At 43.4% G+C, this 17,886-nt stretch overlaps 1 protein-coding gene across 1 annotated transcript in view; it reads left to right on the top strand.

Moving 5' to 3' along the window:
- Window positions 1-17,526, top strand: part of LOC147887869 (uncharacterized) — a 30,396-nt gene extending 12,870 nt beyond the window's left edge. Inside the window, exons 4-9 of the mRNA XM_087393347.1 lie at window positions 940-1,082; window positions 1,233-1,410; window positions 1,557-2,151; window positions 2,271-2,383; window positions 2,620-2,860; window positions 17,002-17,526. Of these exons, the coding sequence (XP_087249473.1) occupies window positions 940-1,082; window positions 1,233-1,410; window positions 1,557-2,151; window positions 2,271-2,383; window positions 2,620-2,860; window positions 17,002-17,229 (1,498 nt within the window). The 3' untranslated portion in view covers window positions 17,230-17,526. The remainder of the gene's footprint in view (window positions 1-939; window positions 1,083-1,232; window positions 1,411-1,556; window positions 2,152-2,270; window positions 2,384-2,619; window positions 2,861-17,001) is intronic.
- Window positions 17,527-17,886: the final 360 nt, after the last annotated feature.

The raw sequence follows: 17,886 nt of genomic DNA, 5'->3' as shown, positions 1-17,886 counted from the left end.
AATTTTGCCCTCAAAATTTTGTGTTGGTACTATCCTTGAATGTAGCCCCATCGTAGATCTATCTTTATGAAGAGATGAGCACCCTTTAGCTCATTCAATAATCTTGGGAATTGGAAATTCTGTTTTTTATAGTAGCCTTGTTGAGATCCTTGTAATCAATGCACATACGGTATTTTTCACAAGGAGCAGTGGGGAGGCAAAGGGAGAAGTGCTATGAGAAATGAAATTCTTCTCAAGCAATTCCTGTACATTTCCTACCACTTCCTCTAGTCCCACTTTAGAGAGAGGGTATGGAGCTTTGTTTATGGTGGCATGATCAACATCCCTCTTTGGAGGTAACTGACATAGCATTTCAGCAAAAATATCAGCATAATCTGAGAGCAGCTGCTGCATTTCCATATCCTTCACCTTGGGAATGCTTCTCATATGAGTCATTGACACATGCATAAATGGCACTTTCTGTCTTGAGCTCTCGGGCCAATTGCCTTGCTGAAATGATCTGGATATTTGGGGATGTCAAACCTGTAATACAACTGTTTTGCCCTTATGTGCAATGTTGGAGAGTCATGGCATTTGCTTGCCATACATGCCCACTAGGTGAGATCTCATGCAAAGAGTGTGTGTGTGTGTGAGAGAGAGAGAGAGAGAGAGAGAGAGAGAGAGAGAGAGTTGTCTCACCAGATATGTTGAGGTAACAGATATGTCCTGGAAGTTATGGTTGGGTGCTGATGAAATCAGTGGGATTTCATATAGCTAATCCCTCCTATGCCTGATGGAAATATGGTTTTAATTGCCTTGTGGATACTTATTATTCTGTTTTGGATTATGAGTCTGATATCTTGGGGTCATTTAGATATACATATACAAGTTTGCAAACCCACTTTTGCCAAAGCGCCGCATTGCTCTTCTAATCTTATTCCTACCTTTGCCATTGTACAGGGTCATCAAAACCATGAAGAGTCAATTGACGTCGCCTCACCTAACAAAGTTTCAAATGGTGAAAGGAGAAAATGTTATTGAGCTTGAGGGTACTGTGACGACACAACCTGTTCTTCAGCATGTTGGTGTATCAACTTGGCCTGGTAAGTGCCAATCAGATTCTGGAGTCCATGTGATTGTTGGTTTTCTGATGCATGAACTCCTACAATTTTGTTTTACCAGTTTGAAGGGTTATATACAGATTCTTTTCTAAACTCTCTTGTGGCTAATATTCGGAGGGCATTTGTTTGTAGGGCGGTTGACACTTACAGATTATGCTTTGTATTTTGAATCTATTGGAGTCGTGTCATACGACAAGCCAAAAAAATTTGATCTGGCATCCAATTTACGACAGATAGTAAAACCTGAGCTGACTGGACCTTGGGGGGCACGCTTATTTGATAAGGCTATATCCTGCAAATCAACAGCTAAGTGAGTTTCGATTATTTATGGACCATTTTAAACCGTTTGTTCATTGTTGTTTGTGTTCTTTTTGGTCCAAACGTTGCTAATCATGTAGCATGGGGATTCCATAGTGTCGTTGATGCTTTATTGGCTTACAACTGGCTGTTTTGCAGCACTGAACCACTCATTTTTGAGTTTCCAGAGTTCACAGGTCATGCTAGGCGTGACTATTGGTTGACAATTATACGGGAAGTTATCTGTGCACATCAGTTCATAAGAAAATTTCAACTTGAAGAAGTGGGTAAAGCTGAGGCTTTATCAAGGGCAGTATTGGGAATAGCACGTCTTCGAGCAACCAGAGAAGTTAGCCATGGATTGCCTCCTAAACCAGAGTCTCTTCTGACTTTTCTAACTGGAGAGGAGCTACCTGGTGGAGACTTGATTATGGAAGCTTTAGCAGAGACTCTTTTTTCAGGAGATACTAAGGCTTCTTTGGACAATGGAACCAATGGAAGGGTTGAAAGGAGCCATTTGTATGCAAGATCAGCAGTAGCAACTTTGTCTAGTCTGGGAGCCTCTAGCTCAAAGAGGCCAATCAGTATTGATGAAGCAGCAGTCTCTGTTGGAGAGTTCCTGGTTGGCGACTCAAACACTCTTGAAAAGGCAGTCATGCAATCCCGTGATAATTCAAAGAGAGTGGAGCTGGCACAGTCAACGATTGATGGGGTGAAAGTTGATGGCATAGAAACTAACATGGCTGTCATGAAGGTTCCTACTAGTCTAATGCTTGTAGAGATCAGCTTTGTGCAAGGTTTTATCTAGTGCTTGGCAGCATGGAACTAAACTCGAATTTGGCAGGCTTTAAATTTAGAGTATGTTCGATGCAGGAACTCGTGGTGCCCCTTAGTGCTGTTGTTGCATGGATCACAGCCTTGCAATCTTGGAACGAGCCATTCAAGACGACAACTTTCATGATAATCGGTTCATATATTATTTTAAGGTAAAACAACCTTATTATCCAGTGCCTTTTGGCTGCAAAATGATCGATTATTAGTTGGCAAACAAGCCTTGTGTATCTTGGAAAGAAGGGTTTGTATGCTAAAATTAAACATGCTTTAAGTAGTTTGTGTCTGCTTTGAGTAGTTTGTGTCTGCTTTGAGTAGTTTTACCCAATGTTATTCATATAACATGAGGTGAAGCTTCTTACATGGTTTAATCGAGCAATTTATTTTGCAGGAATCTTCTTGGATATGTTCTTCCTGTCTGCCTTCTGTGCTTAGCAGGATTTATGCTTTGGTTCAGACAAGGCCAGGATAGTAATGCTGGGGAGCTTAAAGTTATATCTCCTCCAAATCAGAACACTGTTGAACAATTACTAGCGCTACAGCAAGGGCTTTCTCAATTAAAAGAACTAATACAGGCTGTCAATATTTTCTTCCTCAAAATTCGCGCTATCTTGTTTTCAACGCTTCCTCAGGTATGTCGTGTCATTGTACCACATTCCTTGCTTTCTACTGAAAGTTGATTCCAATCCGACTGATCTAAAATGTTTCGAGAATGCTATTTTCTGCTTTCTCTGCTTTTCCGTATTAAAAATGGGTCTCGAATTTTCCAAATGCATTGTCAAATGAGGCTGCTTGACCACAAGAGGTTATACATCATTTAGTTCAAAAGATCCCAATATACGTGCTTTACAATTTCAAAGCTCATTGGGAAGGTAAGCAATTCGGGATGTGCCTTGACAATTTCTTGAGGCACACAATTATCATTGCGATTGATTTTGATAAAAACCACTCATTTTAAGAACAAGATGAATTACAAACGGCACACTAGTAGTACAACAATCGAAGTGACTTAATTATGGCCAAGTCTCTCCAACCGGGGTTGGCACATCTTGGCTAACCGAAGTTAACCCTCTTGGTGTAAGCCAAGTCTCGTTGACCGAAGTTAACACTCTCTGATCGAAGTCAATGCTGTGGTTCTTTGGTTAATCATAGTTAACCATCTTGGCTTGAGCCAAGTCTTCCTAACCGGGGTTAGGGTTACATAACCGAGGTTAATTATCTTTGACCGAAGTCAATACTTTGACCAATAAAAGATAACTTTGTGAACATAATTAAATAAATGAAAGAATCGTTAATTATGGTCAAATAAATTATGAACTAGAACTTTGAAATATTTACAACTTGGTGACATCCCCTTGGCTTCTATTCAATTGACCTCAACTTAAAAGCTTCTTTGTAAATATCCAAAAGCTATGGATGATCAGACAACGTGTTCTCATCCATCCACTTGGCATCCAATGCCGAATAGTTTTTGAATTTTACAAGGTATCTGTAAAATTCCTTGCCTTGGGGACCTTTGCGTACAGTATGATACACAATTTGTTCTGGCTGAAGAACCTCCTCCAGCATGTGGATTGGGATTTGTTATCTGACAACCCACTCGGGAATGAACAACTTTCCCCATTGCCCCTGGTGTCCACTGGCTTACTGGATTACCTAAGCATTGGGTGAAAGCATAAATGAACTATCCATAGCGTTTGAGATCAATCCTGAATTGCAAGCATTCATTGGGAATCATCCTGCCAACCGAGTTTCTCCAGAACAGTCCATGCAAATGGCAAACACAACAAAGCATGTGTGATTTCTTCTTCAGCCTAAACACAAAGTACTGAGCTCATATATGAGCTAAAGCATTCAAAACAACGCTATCACGATGTCTTGCAGGCAATCTCCCTTTCATTAGCCTGTGAAATGCCCATACAGCTTCTCGTGGCAAAGACTGTACAGTAGTCCGTTCAGCTCGTCAGCAGTTGACCGTACAACCACGTGTACCAATTTGTAAGTAACCTTCCGTACAGCCTTTACTTGTCCGTACTCTGCTAGCGGTCTGTACACACAAGTGTAGATGACCGTTCTAGCAACGCTTGTACACTAAGCAGCCGTACACACAAGTGTATATGGTTGCGCCACAGCCTGTGAGCTCACATGCTTTGTCCATACGTCGTACTCTGCTAGCGGTCTGTACACACAAGTGTAGGTGACCGTTCCAGCAACGCCTGTACACTAAGCAGCCGTACACACAAGTGTATATGGTTGCGCCACAGTCTGTGAGTCACATGCTCTGTCCATACGACATGATGACCAGCCAGCCGTGTCATCCGTTATGTGTGCGCCATCTCGCTGCTGTCCAGGCCATTGGATTTCGTCTGTGGGCTGCCAAGCATTCGCCACACCCCGCTAAGGTCCTGTGAAGGCTTTTTTTTCCACGTACTCTCGTTTCTGCCTGTGCCATAGCTCTTCTTTGTCGATTGTCGGCCATCCCACCTGATCCAAGGCCTTCCTTTCCAAAACCATACTGCATGGGCATGCCACGTGGCAGCCCACGACTTATTCCATATCCCACTTGTGGATCTAATCACCTCAATGCCCAAGAAGTAACGTAGCTCTCCCAAATCCTTCATCTCAAACTTCTGCTTCAATAGCATTTTCACATGAAGGATATCTTCATCACTATCACCTGTGATGATCAAATTATCAACATAAATGACAAGCAGCAGAATGCCTTTTGGTCCTTAATTTTGCCCCCAGGCCCTATGCAGTTAAATCCAATGACCAACTTGAGGCTCATTATGATGGGATATCTCAGGGTGTATGCCCCAGGCACACCTTGGTTTCTATGTGTGTGTGCTAGAGGCATAGTTAGGTGCCCATAAGCACTGTTAGGTGGTGGTAGATGCCACATAGGATGATTGAGAGAATCTAGGAGCAGATTGAGGAGCTCAGAGGTCATCAGTGATGTCAGTGATCATGTAAGAGGTGCCTACTTAAGGACCTCACCTTTCTTCATTCTATAAGCAAGAATTCTCAGTTTGTGTTCACTCCATGCTTTCCTTTCAGTTCACCAACATGGTATCAGAGCCCTTTGATCCTCCTTGAGCCCATTTGTGCCACATCATCTTCTTCTTCATCTTCACCATTTCTTTCCTTTCTTCCTAAATCTTGCTAGAGCTTGTTCTCCCTCGTTTCTCCGCCATTCTCCAAGCCCTTCCTGCTGGAGATACCCCTCGTATGGACGAACTTCCACCTGCAAGCAATTGAAGAAAGGTTGTCGCTGTTGGTCGCCATTCCACGAAAATCGTCGAAACTGTCTTCTGCGTTTTCTCTGTGTCTGCTCCACCTTTCTCTAATTCCTTTCAGGGGAAGCTTCTCCATACCTTGGGCTATCTTGTGTTGAAATATAAGCAGCAATGGTTGCATATTCAAGGAGAACAGAGCCAAAAACCAGTCGATTTTGACGACGCTCCAGCCAGCAATATCGCGCGCCATTTCGCCCAACCTTTGTGCTGGATCTTCTTTGGTATATGAGCTTTCTTTTGCTTCAGAAAGCCCTGTTTTCTTTGCTCTGAAGAAGGAGATACAAGCCCTCCAAGTTCAGGCCTCTGTTTTGGACAGTTTTGACAAGGTTGTGAGTTTGATGCTACATTAGATGCTACTTTAGCATTTTTGAGCTTTTAAAGTATTGAAAAGCATCAGTACAACTGTGGCTACAACTTTCTTTTAAATTGCTATACCTGGATTTGCTTGGAATACTTTCATTTAACCACCTCTATGAAGCATGCAAGTGAAAACATCATTTCCATTATGTTTTGTAGTATGGAATTTGGTTGCAAGCCTTTGCTATTCTAAATGCTTGTATTTTGAAGCTCTTTCTAGCTCTGTAAGAGAGTAGACACTGCCCATTCTGGGTTAGACCCTCTCATGGCTACCATCTTGAATATTGATAAGTTCAATGGTAGAGGCTTTCACACATGGAAGATGAAGGTTAAGTTTGCATTGATGAGGGAAAACCTCTGGGGGCTTGTCAAACCGGCTTCAACTTCTTCTTCAACAGTCTCTAATGCTGGAGAATCCTCAGCTTCGACACACCCGGCAAGAGATCCTGCTAGAGAGGAGAAGGCCTATGGCATCATTGCTCTTGCCTTAGGAGATGACTATATTCATCACATCTCTGACTTAGAGTCTCCTTCGGAAGCTTGGTAGAAGCTTGACATTATTTTTGGTGCTAGCTCTCACATCTCAAAATTGTCACTTAAGATTGCTTTCTTTGAATTAAAGATGGTTAGTGGCACTCCTCTGGCTGCCCATGTCAATCTTATGCGGAGTCTCATGACTCAACTTGCTTCTATCAACTCTCCAATCACTACAGATGATGCAATGGCAGTGTTGCTCAAGTGTATGTCTGAAGATTATGATCATGTTGTTACCACTTTGAAAAATCTTACTAATCCTAATCTTGAAGGTCTTATTTTTGCTCTTCAAGAAGAAGAAAGGCACATGGAACTCCGGAGAGGCAATGACACAGCCTATGCCATAAAAATCCAGAAGGGCAAGTTTTCACCTTGCAAACATTGTGGGAAGACTAATCACCTCTCAAAAGACTGCTTCAAGATCAATCCATGCAAACACTGTGGCAAAAACAATCACCATGAAAAGTTTTGTAGAGCCAAAAAGGAAGCAACTACAAAGTCAGAAACTGCCAATCTACTTTCAGTTGATGTGCCTCCACAAGATGAGGCATCCTATGAAGATTATGCTTTTTGAATCATCTCCATATATGCTCCAGATCTCCCTTTTTTATGTTGAGTCAAGGTACTCAGCCTGGATAGTCCTCCCAAATGAATGAAATAAACTATTGTGTTTTGTAAACACCTCTGGTCACCATATGATGTAGGCCATGTGTATGTGTTTTGCTCCATGGTACCTCCTGTAGACATTGTGTGCATGTACATGCAGGGGAGATAACCATTGGAAGGTCTTTTGTATCCCTTTTGTTTACTTCACACCCTTGGGAACCCCTTGCTAGCATGAGAACCTAGCCATAGATTTATCCTTGACCACCATGAGATGGCATGAGAAACTATGAGACTAGATGTATCCTTGACATAGCCTGAGGCATTCCCTTGAGGGGGGGTATGATGAGATATCTCAAGGTGTATGCCCCAGGCACACCTTGGTTTCTATGTGTGTGTGCTAGAGGCACAGTTAGGTGCCCATAAGCACTGTTAGGTGGTGGTAGATGCCACATAGGATGATTGAGAGAATCTAGGAGCAGATTGAGGAGATGATTGTGGAGCTCAGAGGTCATCAGTGATGTCAGTGATCATGTAAGAGGTGCCTACTTAAGGACCTCACCTTTCTTCATTCTATAAGCAAGAATTCTCAGTTTGTGTTCACTCCATGCTTTCCTTTCAGTTCACCAACACATTTGCCCCTTGCCCCCTCTAGTGGGACTAAACCAATGACAATTTTTACATTTCTAAGGTACTTTTGGGCCCCTCTTGGTGCTAGACCTCTCAAAATTCACCCCCAAGGCAAAAATGCTCCTTGGTTTCCCAGGGTCCTGCCCACATTCAAGCCAACATGCATGCGCCAGAAATCACGCCCTCGTGACAGTTTGTATGGTTTTTTCAAGCATAAATAGAATTCTCCTTTCCTCTGAAAGAGAAAAAAAAAAAAAACCACCTTGGCCTTTTTTCCACCTCTGTTTTGGCTCCAGCCTGCTTCTCCTTCCCTCTTTCAGCACACATCACGTTCCCTTGCCTCTCACAGCCAGTGTTGTGCTTTTCCTTTGTGGATATTGCAGCATTCTTCTCTACCCATGTGTAGCATCTGTTTGAATCCCTTCTCTGCTACAGGCCATCCTCCCCCATGTCCTCCTCATTTGGGGGACTCACAGGTTGGGTGATGACTCCTAAATCTCAAACGAGGTGGTAATATGATCAGGCACACGACCGGTTGAGGGTGATGCAGTACTGATTTGGGTGTGTCCTAGTAATTCCAAAGTTCAAATTATGGATTGTAAGATGCAGCAGCTTGAATCTATATAGATTTTACATTCCCTTTGTTGTGGAAAATATGTTATCCTCAACCAACTGCTATGAGGAGACAATAATCACACGTATTCAAGTGAAGTGCTTTGTCATACTCCTGAATCAAATGAGGACAGTCTTCCTTCAATGCTTTATCCACCCACTTTCTAGCATCTGTGGTAAGATAGTAACTAGTACTCATGTATTTGATTCCCACGTTTGCTGCTCATAAAATCGTTCTTGAAGATGAAGACCTTCTTGATCCCAATTTTCAAATTAGGAATCATCACTAGGAATGCTAGGCATTGGTTCCAGATAAATGAAACGCTTAACTGAACTAGAATGGAAAGCATTATGGATTGCCAAAAAGGCAGGTCATTGATCCCTTGTGTAATTTACAAATGACCATATGCTCGTAAGCACCGCTCGACATACCAAGTTTTATTGACAGCGTTTGTCTTTACTTGAGTTTTGTTGAAGCAAAGAAGGACCCAATCACCCTTTGTAAAATGTATACTCTCCCTAGCTTATGACAATTTTGTGCTTCAAGGATGTGCAAGTATAGCTGATTTACAGATATTTTTGTAAATTGTTTTGCCTCCCTCACTTATGTGCAGCTGCTATTTGACGTTTTTTTGCTTCAAGGATGTGCTTTAGGACTAAGCATGAGCTGATTTTTGATCCTCTATAGATTGATCTGCTGCAAAAAGTGTCTTTCACATAAGAGAAAAAGATAATGCCTTACCATCGATAATCTGTGCTGGTGTGTTGAAAAAGGGAAGCGGCTGCCCATGAGCACCTTGACGGGGAAATTAGGGCTGCCTAGGGATTTTTGTAATGATGTTATTACGACCCTAGATTTTGGGCAGGCACTGGGGAGGAGGGAGATTCTTTTTTGTTTTGTTTTGCTACAGGGCCTGACAGACCCTGCTGTCTGCAGCAAACTGCTCCAGGCTGTGGCAGCATTGGTGCTGCTGTGGGCTGCCAGAAGCAGTCCCAGATGTGGGCAGCAAAGGCTCAGTTAGACTGACTGATCACCCCCACAGACTGGCAGTCGGCCAGTCCAGGGGCTGGAACAGTCCCTTTATATAAACCTCTTCCCCCTATTCAGTCTCACCTGGCAATTCCCTCTCGCAGCCTCTCCTGTGCGAATCTATTCCTGCCTACCTAAGCCTCTTCTACTGGCATGTAGAGCAGAGTTCTGGTGCAGCAGTAGTTCCTTCTCCTCTATTGGAACCCTACGGTGGTCTATGTATACAGTTCTGTACACTGTTTTCTTTGAGTAGATGCTGGAATTGAATCTATGTTAAGTGCTTAGTAGTGTGAGCTGTGATTCTGTGCAAGTGTTTCTATTTTGCTACATGGTATCAGTGCCCAAGGCATTCATGTAGCAGATGCTAATCCTTGGTTTAATGTAGGGTTAGGGGGGCCTTGGGATTAAGGGAAGCAGGCTACTGAGTCTTTCGTAAATAACTCTTTTGTCGCATAAGATTTCTCAAGAGGGCATGAGCATTGACCATGAGAGGGTTCAAAAGGTGTTGGATTTGGCCCATTCCTCAGACAGGAAGGCAACTTTGTGCGTTCCTAGTATTCACAATGTTTCTTAGAAAGTCAGTGAGGGATTATTTAAACTAACCGTTCTTTTGATGAACCTCGTTAAGGAGCACGGACTTTGGTCTAATAGTTATATTGGCTTTAACGGATCCCAGCTGACCATTCGTGGTTGAGGCTATGTTAGTGATTTTGTGGTAGGCGCGGCCTTATTCTAGGAGGACTGACCTATAGCTTTTGAGAGTAAAAAGCTAGATGACACTTAGATTTAGTGGCCTAATTAAGATAATGAATTATATGTGGTTATCTACGCATTGAAAACTTGTATATGTATGGAGCCATGTTTGTTGTCTTGATGGACCATGAGTCTATCAAATACATATGTAATAGGCTTGAGTTGAGGGGAAGGAAGGTACAGTGGACTGAATTGATGCAAGATTTTGATATGGAGATTATATATTGGAAGGGTAGCTTGAACAAGATTGCCGACGCATTGAGTCGCATTGGTGAGGTAAACTCTTTGAGTTTTACCAAGATAGGAGCTTATCTTTATGGTTCCGTGATAGGGCTATGTATGATTGATAATCGTCTCGGTTGGTATTAGTTGCAAGCTTAGACAAGGAGCTCCACACAAATAAGGGATTATACCATCTGTTTAGGTGGCAAGTGTTCTACATTTGGAATGGCTTGGTGTTCCGAAATGGAGAGGTTTGCGTTTCTCATGACACGGAGTTTAGGATAAAAATTTTATATGAATGTCACGACGCTCCAATCAATGGTCATCCAAGAGTTTAGCAAACCTATAACCGTTGGTCATCCGGGAGTTTAGCAAACCTACGACGTATTGGCCTAAAATGAAGACCGAAATTATTGACTCTGTGGTAAAGTGTTAGTAGTGTCAAGTAAATAAGGCATAATCCCTTAGGATTGGAGGATTGTTGCATCCTCTAGACATTCCTAGAAGTATGTGAGAGTATTTCCATGGAGTTAATTGTGGGATTACCATGAACCCACCAAGGGCAGGGTTGTGGTAGATATATTGATGAAGATGGCTAGATTTTTACCTATAAAGACCACCATAAGGGCTATTGAGTTGGCTCATCAATTTGTTGAGCACTGGTTTATGATGTATCGGCTGCAACTTGCCTTGTGACATAGTCAATGATAGAGAACCGAAGCTCTTTGGGTATGTCTGGCAAGAATTGTTTAAGAAATTAGTAACCACTTTGAGTATGAGTTCCGTTGATCATCCTAAGTCTTATGGGCAAACAGAGTGGGTGACTTAGGTCTTGGAAGATATCCTTCGAGCATGTCTCCAAGAGGTTATCTGATTTGGAGAAGTAATCCTAATGGTTGAGATTTGAACAAAGAGTCTACATAAGCTCAGTGGAACGTGCGGGCTTAGAGATCTAGGGGTGCTAGGCATATAATAGGAGAACCTTTTGGTATTGTATCTTGTTTAGTTTGTGGAGGGATGGAAATTTAAAGTGTTGCTTCTATTCTCTGTCTCTGAGCATGGGCTATTTGCTAGTTTGCACATACACATGAATGTTGTGAAGTACACACACTTGATGAAGCTTGATTCCATAGTGAAACACTTTTGCGTGTAATTCCTGGGCTATCTATCAGTCTTTTGCTGATGCGGGATACCCTTTGGTGGGATTTCAATTTTCTAACACTAAGGCGTATGCGGATCAAAATAGATCTTTCAGAGAATGTAAGGGAGGAGAAAAAGTTTTTCTTGGAATTCCTTCACACTCCCAAGTCTTCGACTGTAGGAGAGTGTGCTAAATTATCACCCCGATATTGTGGGCCATGGTTAATTCTTAAAAGAATAGGAAAGATGGCCTATGAATTGGAATTACCAGAGAGTTTAAGGTGCACTCAGTATTGTCATGTTTCTCGTTTAAAGAAGTTTTTGCACCCATGTGACTTTTGCGTGTAATTCCTGGGCTATCTATCAATCTTTCGCTGATGCAGGATACCCTTTGGTGGGATTTCTATTTTCTAACACTAAGGCGTATGCGGATCAAAATAGATCTTTCAGAGAATGTAAGGGAGGAGAAAAAGTTTTTCTTAGAATTCTTTAACACTCCCAAGTCTTCGACTGTAGGAGAGTGTGCTAAATTGTCACCCCGATATTGTGGGCCATGGTTAATTCTTAAAAGAATAGGAAAGATGGCCTATGAATTGGAATTACCAGAGAGTTGTAAGGTGCACTCAGTATTGTCATGTTTCTCGTTTAAAGAAGTTTTTGCACCCATGTGACTTGGGTATTGTTTTGTTTCAGGAGATAGAGCATAATGCAAGGCGCAAACTAACAACTGAACTGAGGAACAATGCAAGTATAATCGGAAGATACCCACGGTGTTGGTTGCATGGCTTATCTCTATCTGAGGCTACTTGGGAATCCGTATACTAGATGCAGAGAGTATTCCTAGATTTCATCATCAAGGACATTGATTCTTGAAGAGGGAAGGAATGTTATGCTTTAGTTGAGATAACATGACCTTGGAAGGGTCGGTCGTCATTTTCCTTTAGAGAATCGAATTTTGTAATATATTTGTTTGTGCTTTATTGAAGGGTCAATTGTCAAGGTTCTTGATGAGGGTGATGAGGCACAGACTAGATGAAACTAAGGCCAGAGGCCTAGGCGCACCAAACAAGGGAAATGCCTAGGGTATTAGTGTTCTCCAAGAGGGGTAAAGGGTGTGCCAAAGGGCCTCAGAATTATGACATGTGGCGACTAGAGGAGTTGTGGGCTTTGTGGATTTGCATGTGGGAGCTTTCAACATATGCGTGATTTTGTGATTCTAGACTAGGGGTTTTAGTGTTGTGTTTTGCATCTATCAGATGGAGAAAAAAAGTTGCTGCATGCAATGGCGAGCGCATCATATCCCACCTATCAACACACAAGGCTCTGACATCAGCCAACTTTGGGAAGTGAATCTCATCCATAGTTTGTATCTTCACCATTTGATCAGTGAGCTCATATACAAGTTCATGGTAGTGTTCGAGTTTAGCATCTCATGATGTATCATGTGTAGACTACAAGTGAGGGCCTTTGTTATGGGTGTGCCTGCCCTTTGTGAGGATAGTGTAGGTACCTCGACATATTTGTCTACCATGGCCTTGTGGTGGATCTATCCACCTTTGGGGCAGATCTGCTAGTCTGGAGGCTTTGCTAGGGCATTGCGCATCTACCAGTGGGTGAGTAGACCTGTGTGGACTCTGGAGTTTGTACGGGCTATTTCGGTGCTGTTCATGGCCTTTTGTGGCTTGGTTATGTGCCACGATTGCAGCCCTTGGAGGCGACTAGGCTGAGCCTTTATGGGAGGCCATTCATGTCACCTTTTGGGGCAGCAGACCCGAACTGCCTGGTCAGGTTACTAGGCCCTAGCACGCGCACCGGATGAGGAGGTGGACCGACCTGCTGGTTGGCTGCCTAGGGGTAGTTTAGTTGGCCCCATGGATTGGCCCCTCTATAGCAGCCGGGGGGAGGGCAAGGCTATTTTTATCGTGCACCCCCCTCCCTGCGTCCCTCTCGTCGTCGTTTTTGTCTCTTCATCCCTTGCAATCCTCTCCTGTAGTTTGGTTCAGGGGTGTGCTCTCTCCTTTCTTTATTCCGCTGCACTCTAGAGCCAAAGGTTGGCTAGAGACCTGAGACGTAGAGGGAGCGTGGAGCCAATGAATGCGTGGAGTTTTGGGCTGCTGTTCAGAGGTGTCTGAAGAGGAGTGTGCGTGGTGTAGACTGTTTGGGTGACCAGTGAAGGGGGTAGTGTCTGAAGTGTGTTTTCAGAGCCATTCGAGGGACGGGACAACGAAGGCGTGAAGGTATCTTAGGCTTTGAGCCTCTTCATTATCTTCTCCAGCCCACTCTTGTCTTCCTTCTTCAATTCCCTTCTCTTCTCTACTCTCCTCCCCATCCACCCTCTTTTCTCTATCCTACTCTCTCTTCGCTCCGACATGGTTACCTTGGCTGAGATGGCAGAGAGCAAGGCGAAAATTCTCGTATTACCCACCTTCACCCTAGATTGTCAATTGGATGGGCTCAATAATGGTTTGTGGCGGGTTATCATGGAGTCCGTCTTGCAGTCATATGATTTAGGAGACTTCAAGTTGTTAGGCTTGACTCCCTTGCAACAAATCTGGGATCTTGGAGCTGGAGGAGGCCGAGACCATGTCTCAGCTTTGGGACCGAGTCAATGTGAGGTATGGTCTTTCATTTTCTAAACTGTACTACACAAGTTATCAATCATGTAAAGCACATGACGGTGGCCAAAAGTATCTGGGAGCACTTGGCATCCTTGTACAACGTAATGTCTCCCATGAAGAGTCTCTTTGGAATTGGATCCCATGAAGTCTTCATCGATGCGGGTGCATATCAACAAGCTCCAAGAGCTTCAGCAAGAGATTCTCCAGGCGGGGAAGAAGATATCCTTTGAGGGCATAACGTGTCCCACTTGTCTTCCTAGTATCTACTTTTTATTCTTCCTTGATTAGTAGTGGAAGGATAAAATACATGGACCTAGGAGAAATTGGTGCCCATGGTGCTCGATCAGGAGGAGAGATTTCAAAGTCCTTCCCAGGGCTGTGGCTTGGAGGATTTGGCTGCTGAGCTAAAGGAAAGAAATACGAAGTCGAATGCAGAAAAGGAAGCTCTCAAGGCTTCATGTACGTGTAATCTCTGTGGCTAGAAAGGTCACTACTGGCAGTGTCCTCAGAGAAAAAGTGAGAGACTACTGAGCGAAAAGAAGTAGATTTGCGGCCGTCACTTCGATTGTTCCAGCCTTCCAGCAACATGTAGCAGGATGTGCTGCCAGTAGGCATTCTGTTTCCAAATGAAGGGTTGCTTGCTTGTTTGTTAGCGGGACCTGCCAGACAGGTGCAATGGTGGTAGGGTCTTTGTTTGAGGCAGGCGTTCAAGAAGGACCTCGAGCAGCGAGGAGTTGTTCTCACTGACTCAGGTGGCAATATGTATACCAGTTTGTGTTTGTTTGGATGTGATGACCTGGCAGACCTAGAGAGGGTTTCCTGATGTTCTGCTGCAGCTATTGTAATTTGTCTGATGAGCTGCTGGAGATCCGGATGGGTTAGATGGTTGCTAGTGCTGGAATCCAGACACCGCAGTTTTATCCTTTTAGGAAATTATATGCCAATTGTTTTTGGAGCACAGTAATTCATCGATCTTGGGTCAGTCTACCATTATAGCTTTGTGATGCCGTGACCTCGCACGAGCACAGATCTTCCAGCAGTGGCAGTATTAGTTGGATTATTGTACGAGAACCGTTGAAAGGCAGATTTCGAGGACCCCAATTTTGAACTGCTAGTGATAGGAAACTCATTGTTCATTGTGGAACTAGTGGTAGATAGGCCAGTGGAGGTGCGGGTAACATGCAGAAAAAAAAGCAGTTGCACCTCAAAAAAGAAGCAACAGTCACTATTTTGGCAATAACTTTTGATCTGTAACTCGGATTTAGGAGTTTTTGTTATCGTTGCGAAGTTGAGATCGAGATCTACGACTTTCTAGAAGTCGTCGGAGTCAAAATCGGTAGGAGAGAGGGCCAAAAACTCAGAATACGATAGGCGACCTGTTTTTGTTGTGAAAGATGTAGGAAAGCTGATGTTTTTGAGCAGCGGAGGAAGGTTGTTAGTGCCTTGGGATTGGAGGAAGGGTGGTGCTTCTACTTTGTGCCAGGCCAGAGTCTTCCTTGTATATGAGAGCCTCCTTTGATCCTTGTTCTTGTTTGCAGAAGTGAAAATTAATAGTGTGGGTTGAAGAAGTCATGATTGTTGCAAGGTGTGTTCATGAAATATATGACTTGCTGGCTAGTATTCGGTGTATGCTTGTGTGTTAGAGGCCTATCATAAAGGTCACCCATGGTCCTTTGGTTTCTCTCATCACTATATCAAATCAGAGGAGTGCACCTGTAGTTTGGGAGCAACAATACAGGTTCCAAGTGATCGTGCTGAGACGGTTCGTGCCAAGAGGGGGCTTCTTCTGACAGTACTTGTGGTGGCCTTCAGCGACGGAGGTCCACATAATGGTTGCTCGAGCGGCACACCTAGCTCCCTGGAGATGATGCTACGTCCAGGAGCAGAGAGGGGGTGTTGGAGTTTAACATGTTCTGATGTACCATGTATAGACTACGAGCGAGGGCCTTTGTTGTGGGTGTGCTCACTCCTTGTGAGGATAGTGTGTGGGGGGGGAGGGTTGGATGCATACTTGGGCATATGTGTTTGGCATGGCCTTGTGTTGAACGCAGCCACTTCTGGGGCAGATCTGCTAGTCTGGAGGTTGGCATTGCGCATCTGCGAGTGGGTGAGCATACCTCTGTGGATGTGTATGTGCTATTTGGTGCTGTTTATGGCCCTTTGTGGCCTGGTTAGCATACTCTGGACAAGCACAAGGCTAGGTGAGTAGCAAAACGGTATGCCTAGGCTGAGGGGCTGGACTGCTTTTGTTTCTACAGCCCACATGACAACCATGGACGTTATCTTTAGAAGCATGATTGGCCACTATACGTGAAGTCCACATTTATATTTCAGTATTTTGTAAGATTGTGCTAGCAAAAAACCCTTAGCATAAATGTGATAAAACTCAGGTACATTTCAAAACGTGACACTAAAACATGCCAAGTCTTTTTTTAGGGGCTGCTCACCCATCCTGCAATGCTAAGGGAAGCTGCTCAGAATCTGATGCTGCTTCTACACTATGCTACTCTGAAGGCTTGTGGGCAAGCTTGGATTATCAAGCTTATCCTTGACACTTAGATGTAACTGGTAGCTCTTCTCTTATACAGGATTTAATCCTGATTTTTCAGCATTTTAAAATACCTGGGTACTGTGCTGTGCAGAGGACCATGGCAGCTAATTTTTCATCATAGTAGTTAGTCTTTCTTCTTGCTAGTGTTTACTTGGAAGATGCATCAGAAGTACTCAGTAGTCATGCATTCCATCCATGTTTCAGAGGATTTTTCTGGTGCATTTATGCATACAACAGGAAAGACACGTTTTGGCTTTTTTCATGAGTGCAGCTCTGTGCTTTATTCTATGACTATTATGTTTCTCTCTAGGTTTTTTCTTTGCTTGCACTGGCTTGGATGCTCCTTTACTAATTGATACAACATTTCGGCATGAGTTTTCCTTTTGTGATTGCATTTTTCTTCTCTGACACTCCTACAATGCTGCAGGCAACCAATCAAGTAGTCATAGTGCTTGTTACAGTTGCTGTTGCCATTGCAGTACTTCCATTGAAGATAACTGTGCTCTTGATATTTTGGGAGGCATTCACAAGGCAAACATGCTTCCGCCAAGAGAGCACAGAACGCATAATAAGGAGGTTAAGAGAGTGGTGGTACAGTGTACCTGTTGTCCCAGTTCGCCTTATCAAAGTTGAGGAGGAGAAAAAGAAAAACTAGGTATTGCTGTCCATGGCCGTTAGTGAGTTTTACAATCATTGTGTGAATTTCAAACCCGTTGCCTCCAGCACCCCAGGTTGAATCAGATTCAAAGATTTCAATATGAAACAGGTCAACGGTGGATGAAGGCAGATGAATGACATCAAGGGCCTGGCTGCACAGCTGGTAGAAGGCACCATGCAGAATTGTAAATTATCCCTTCAGCTTTTGGGTGTGATTGTCTGCCACATAAGGATGTCTCTCTGGGCAGCTTTGTATGTCTTTTTCATCTGTCAATATATGAGTGAGTTATTAGTAGCACGAGGTTTTCTCGGGAATCTGGTAACTATTTTGCACCAGATCGAATGGTACACAATGCCTGTTCCTGCATCTATATCCTTAAAGCACGTATCAGTTCCAACATTGGCATCTGCGTGTACCATAACAGGCTTCTAGAGATAATTTCTGTCAATTAAGTAATCAATCTTATGTAGCGCATATCCACCATCTTGTTTAGAGTACTTTATCTTGTTTGTTGATAATTTGATCAATTCTTTCTATTTTGAGCTGTGTGCGCCCTATCAGCAGACAAATCGGATTGGCATGCTATCCCATGGAGGGCAACAATTTAAAGGAGCAAGAGACTGATATGGAGGACTCCCTTTTAGAGGAAGATCC

The sequence above is a fragment of the Dipteris shenzhenensis genome, chromosome 22, assembly GCF_047967505.1.
Source record: "Dipteris shenzhenensis isolate YYH24624 ecotype China chromosome 22, Dip_SZ_1.0, whole genome shotgun sequence".
In the NCBI taxonomy this organism is placed as follows: Eukaryota; Viridiplantae; Streptophyta; class Polypodiopsida; order Gleicheniales; family Dipteridaceae; genus Dipteris; species Dipteris shenzhenensis.
The sequence above is the reverse complement of the archived record's forward strand: the minus strand, read 5'-3'. Positions and strand labels throughout refer to the sequence as shown.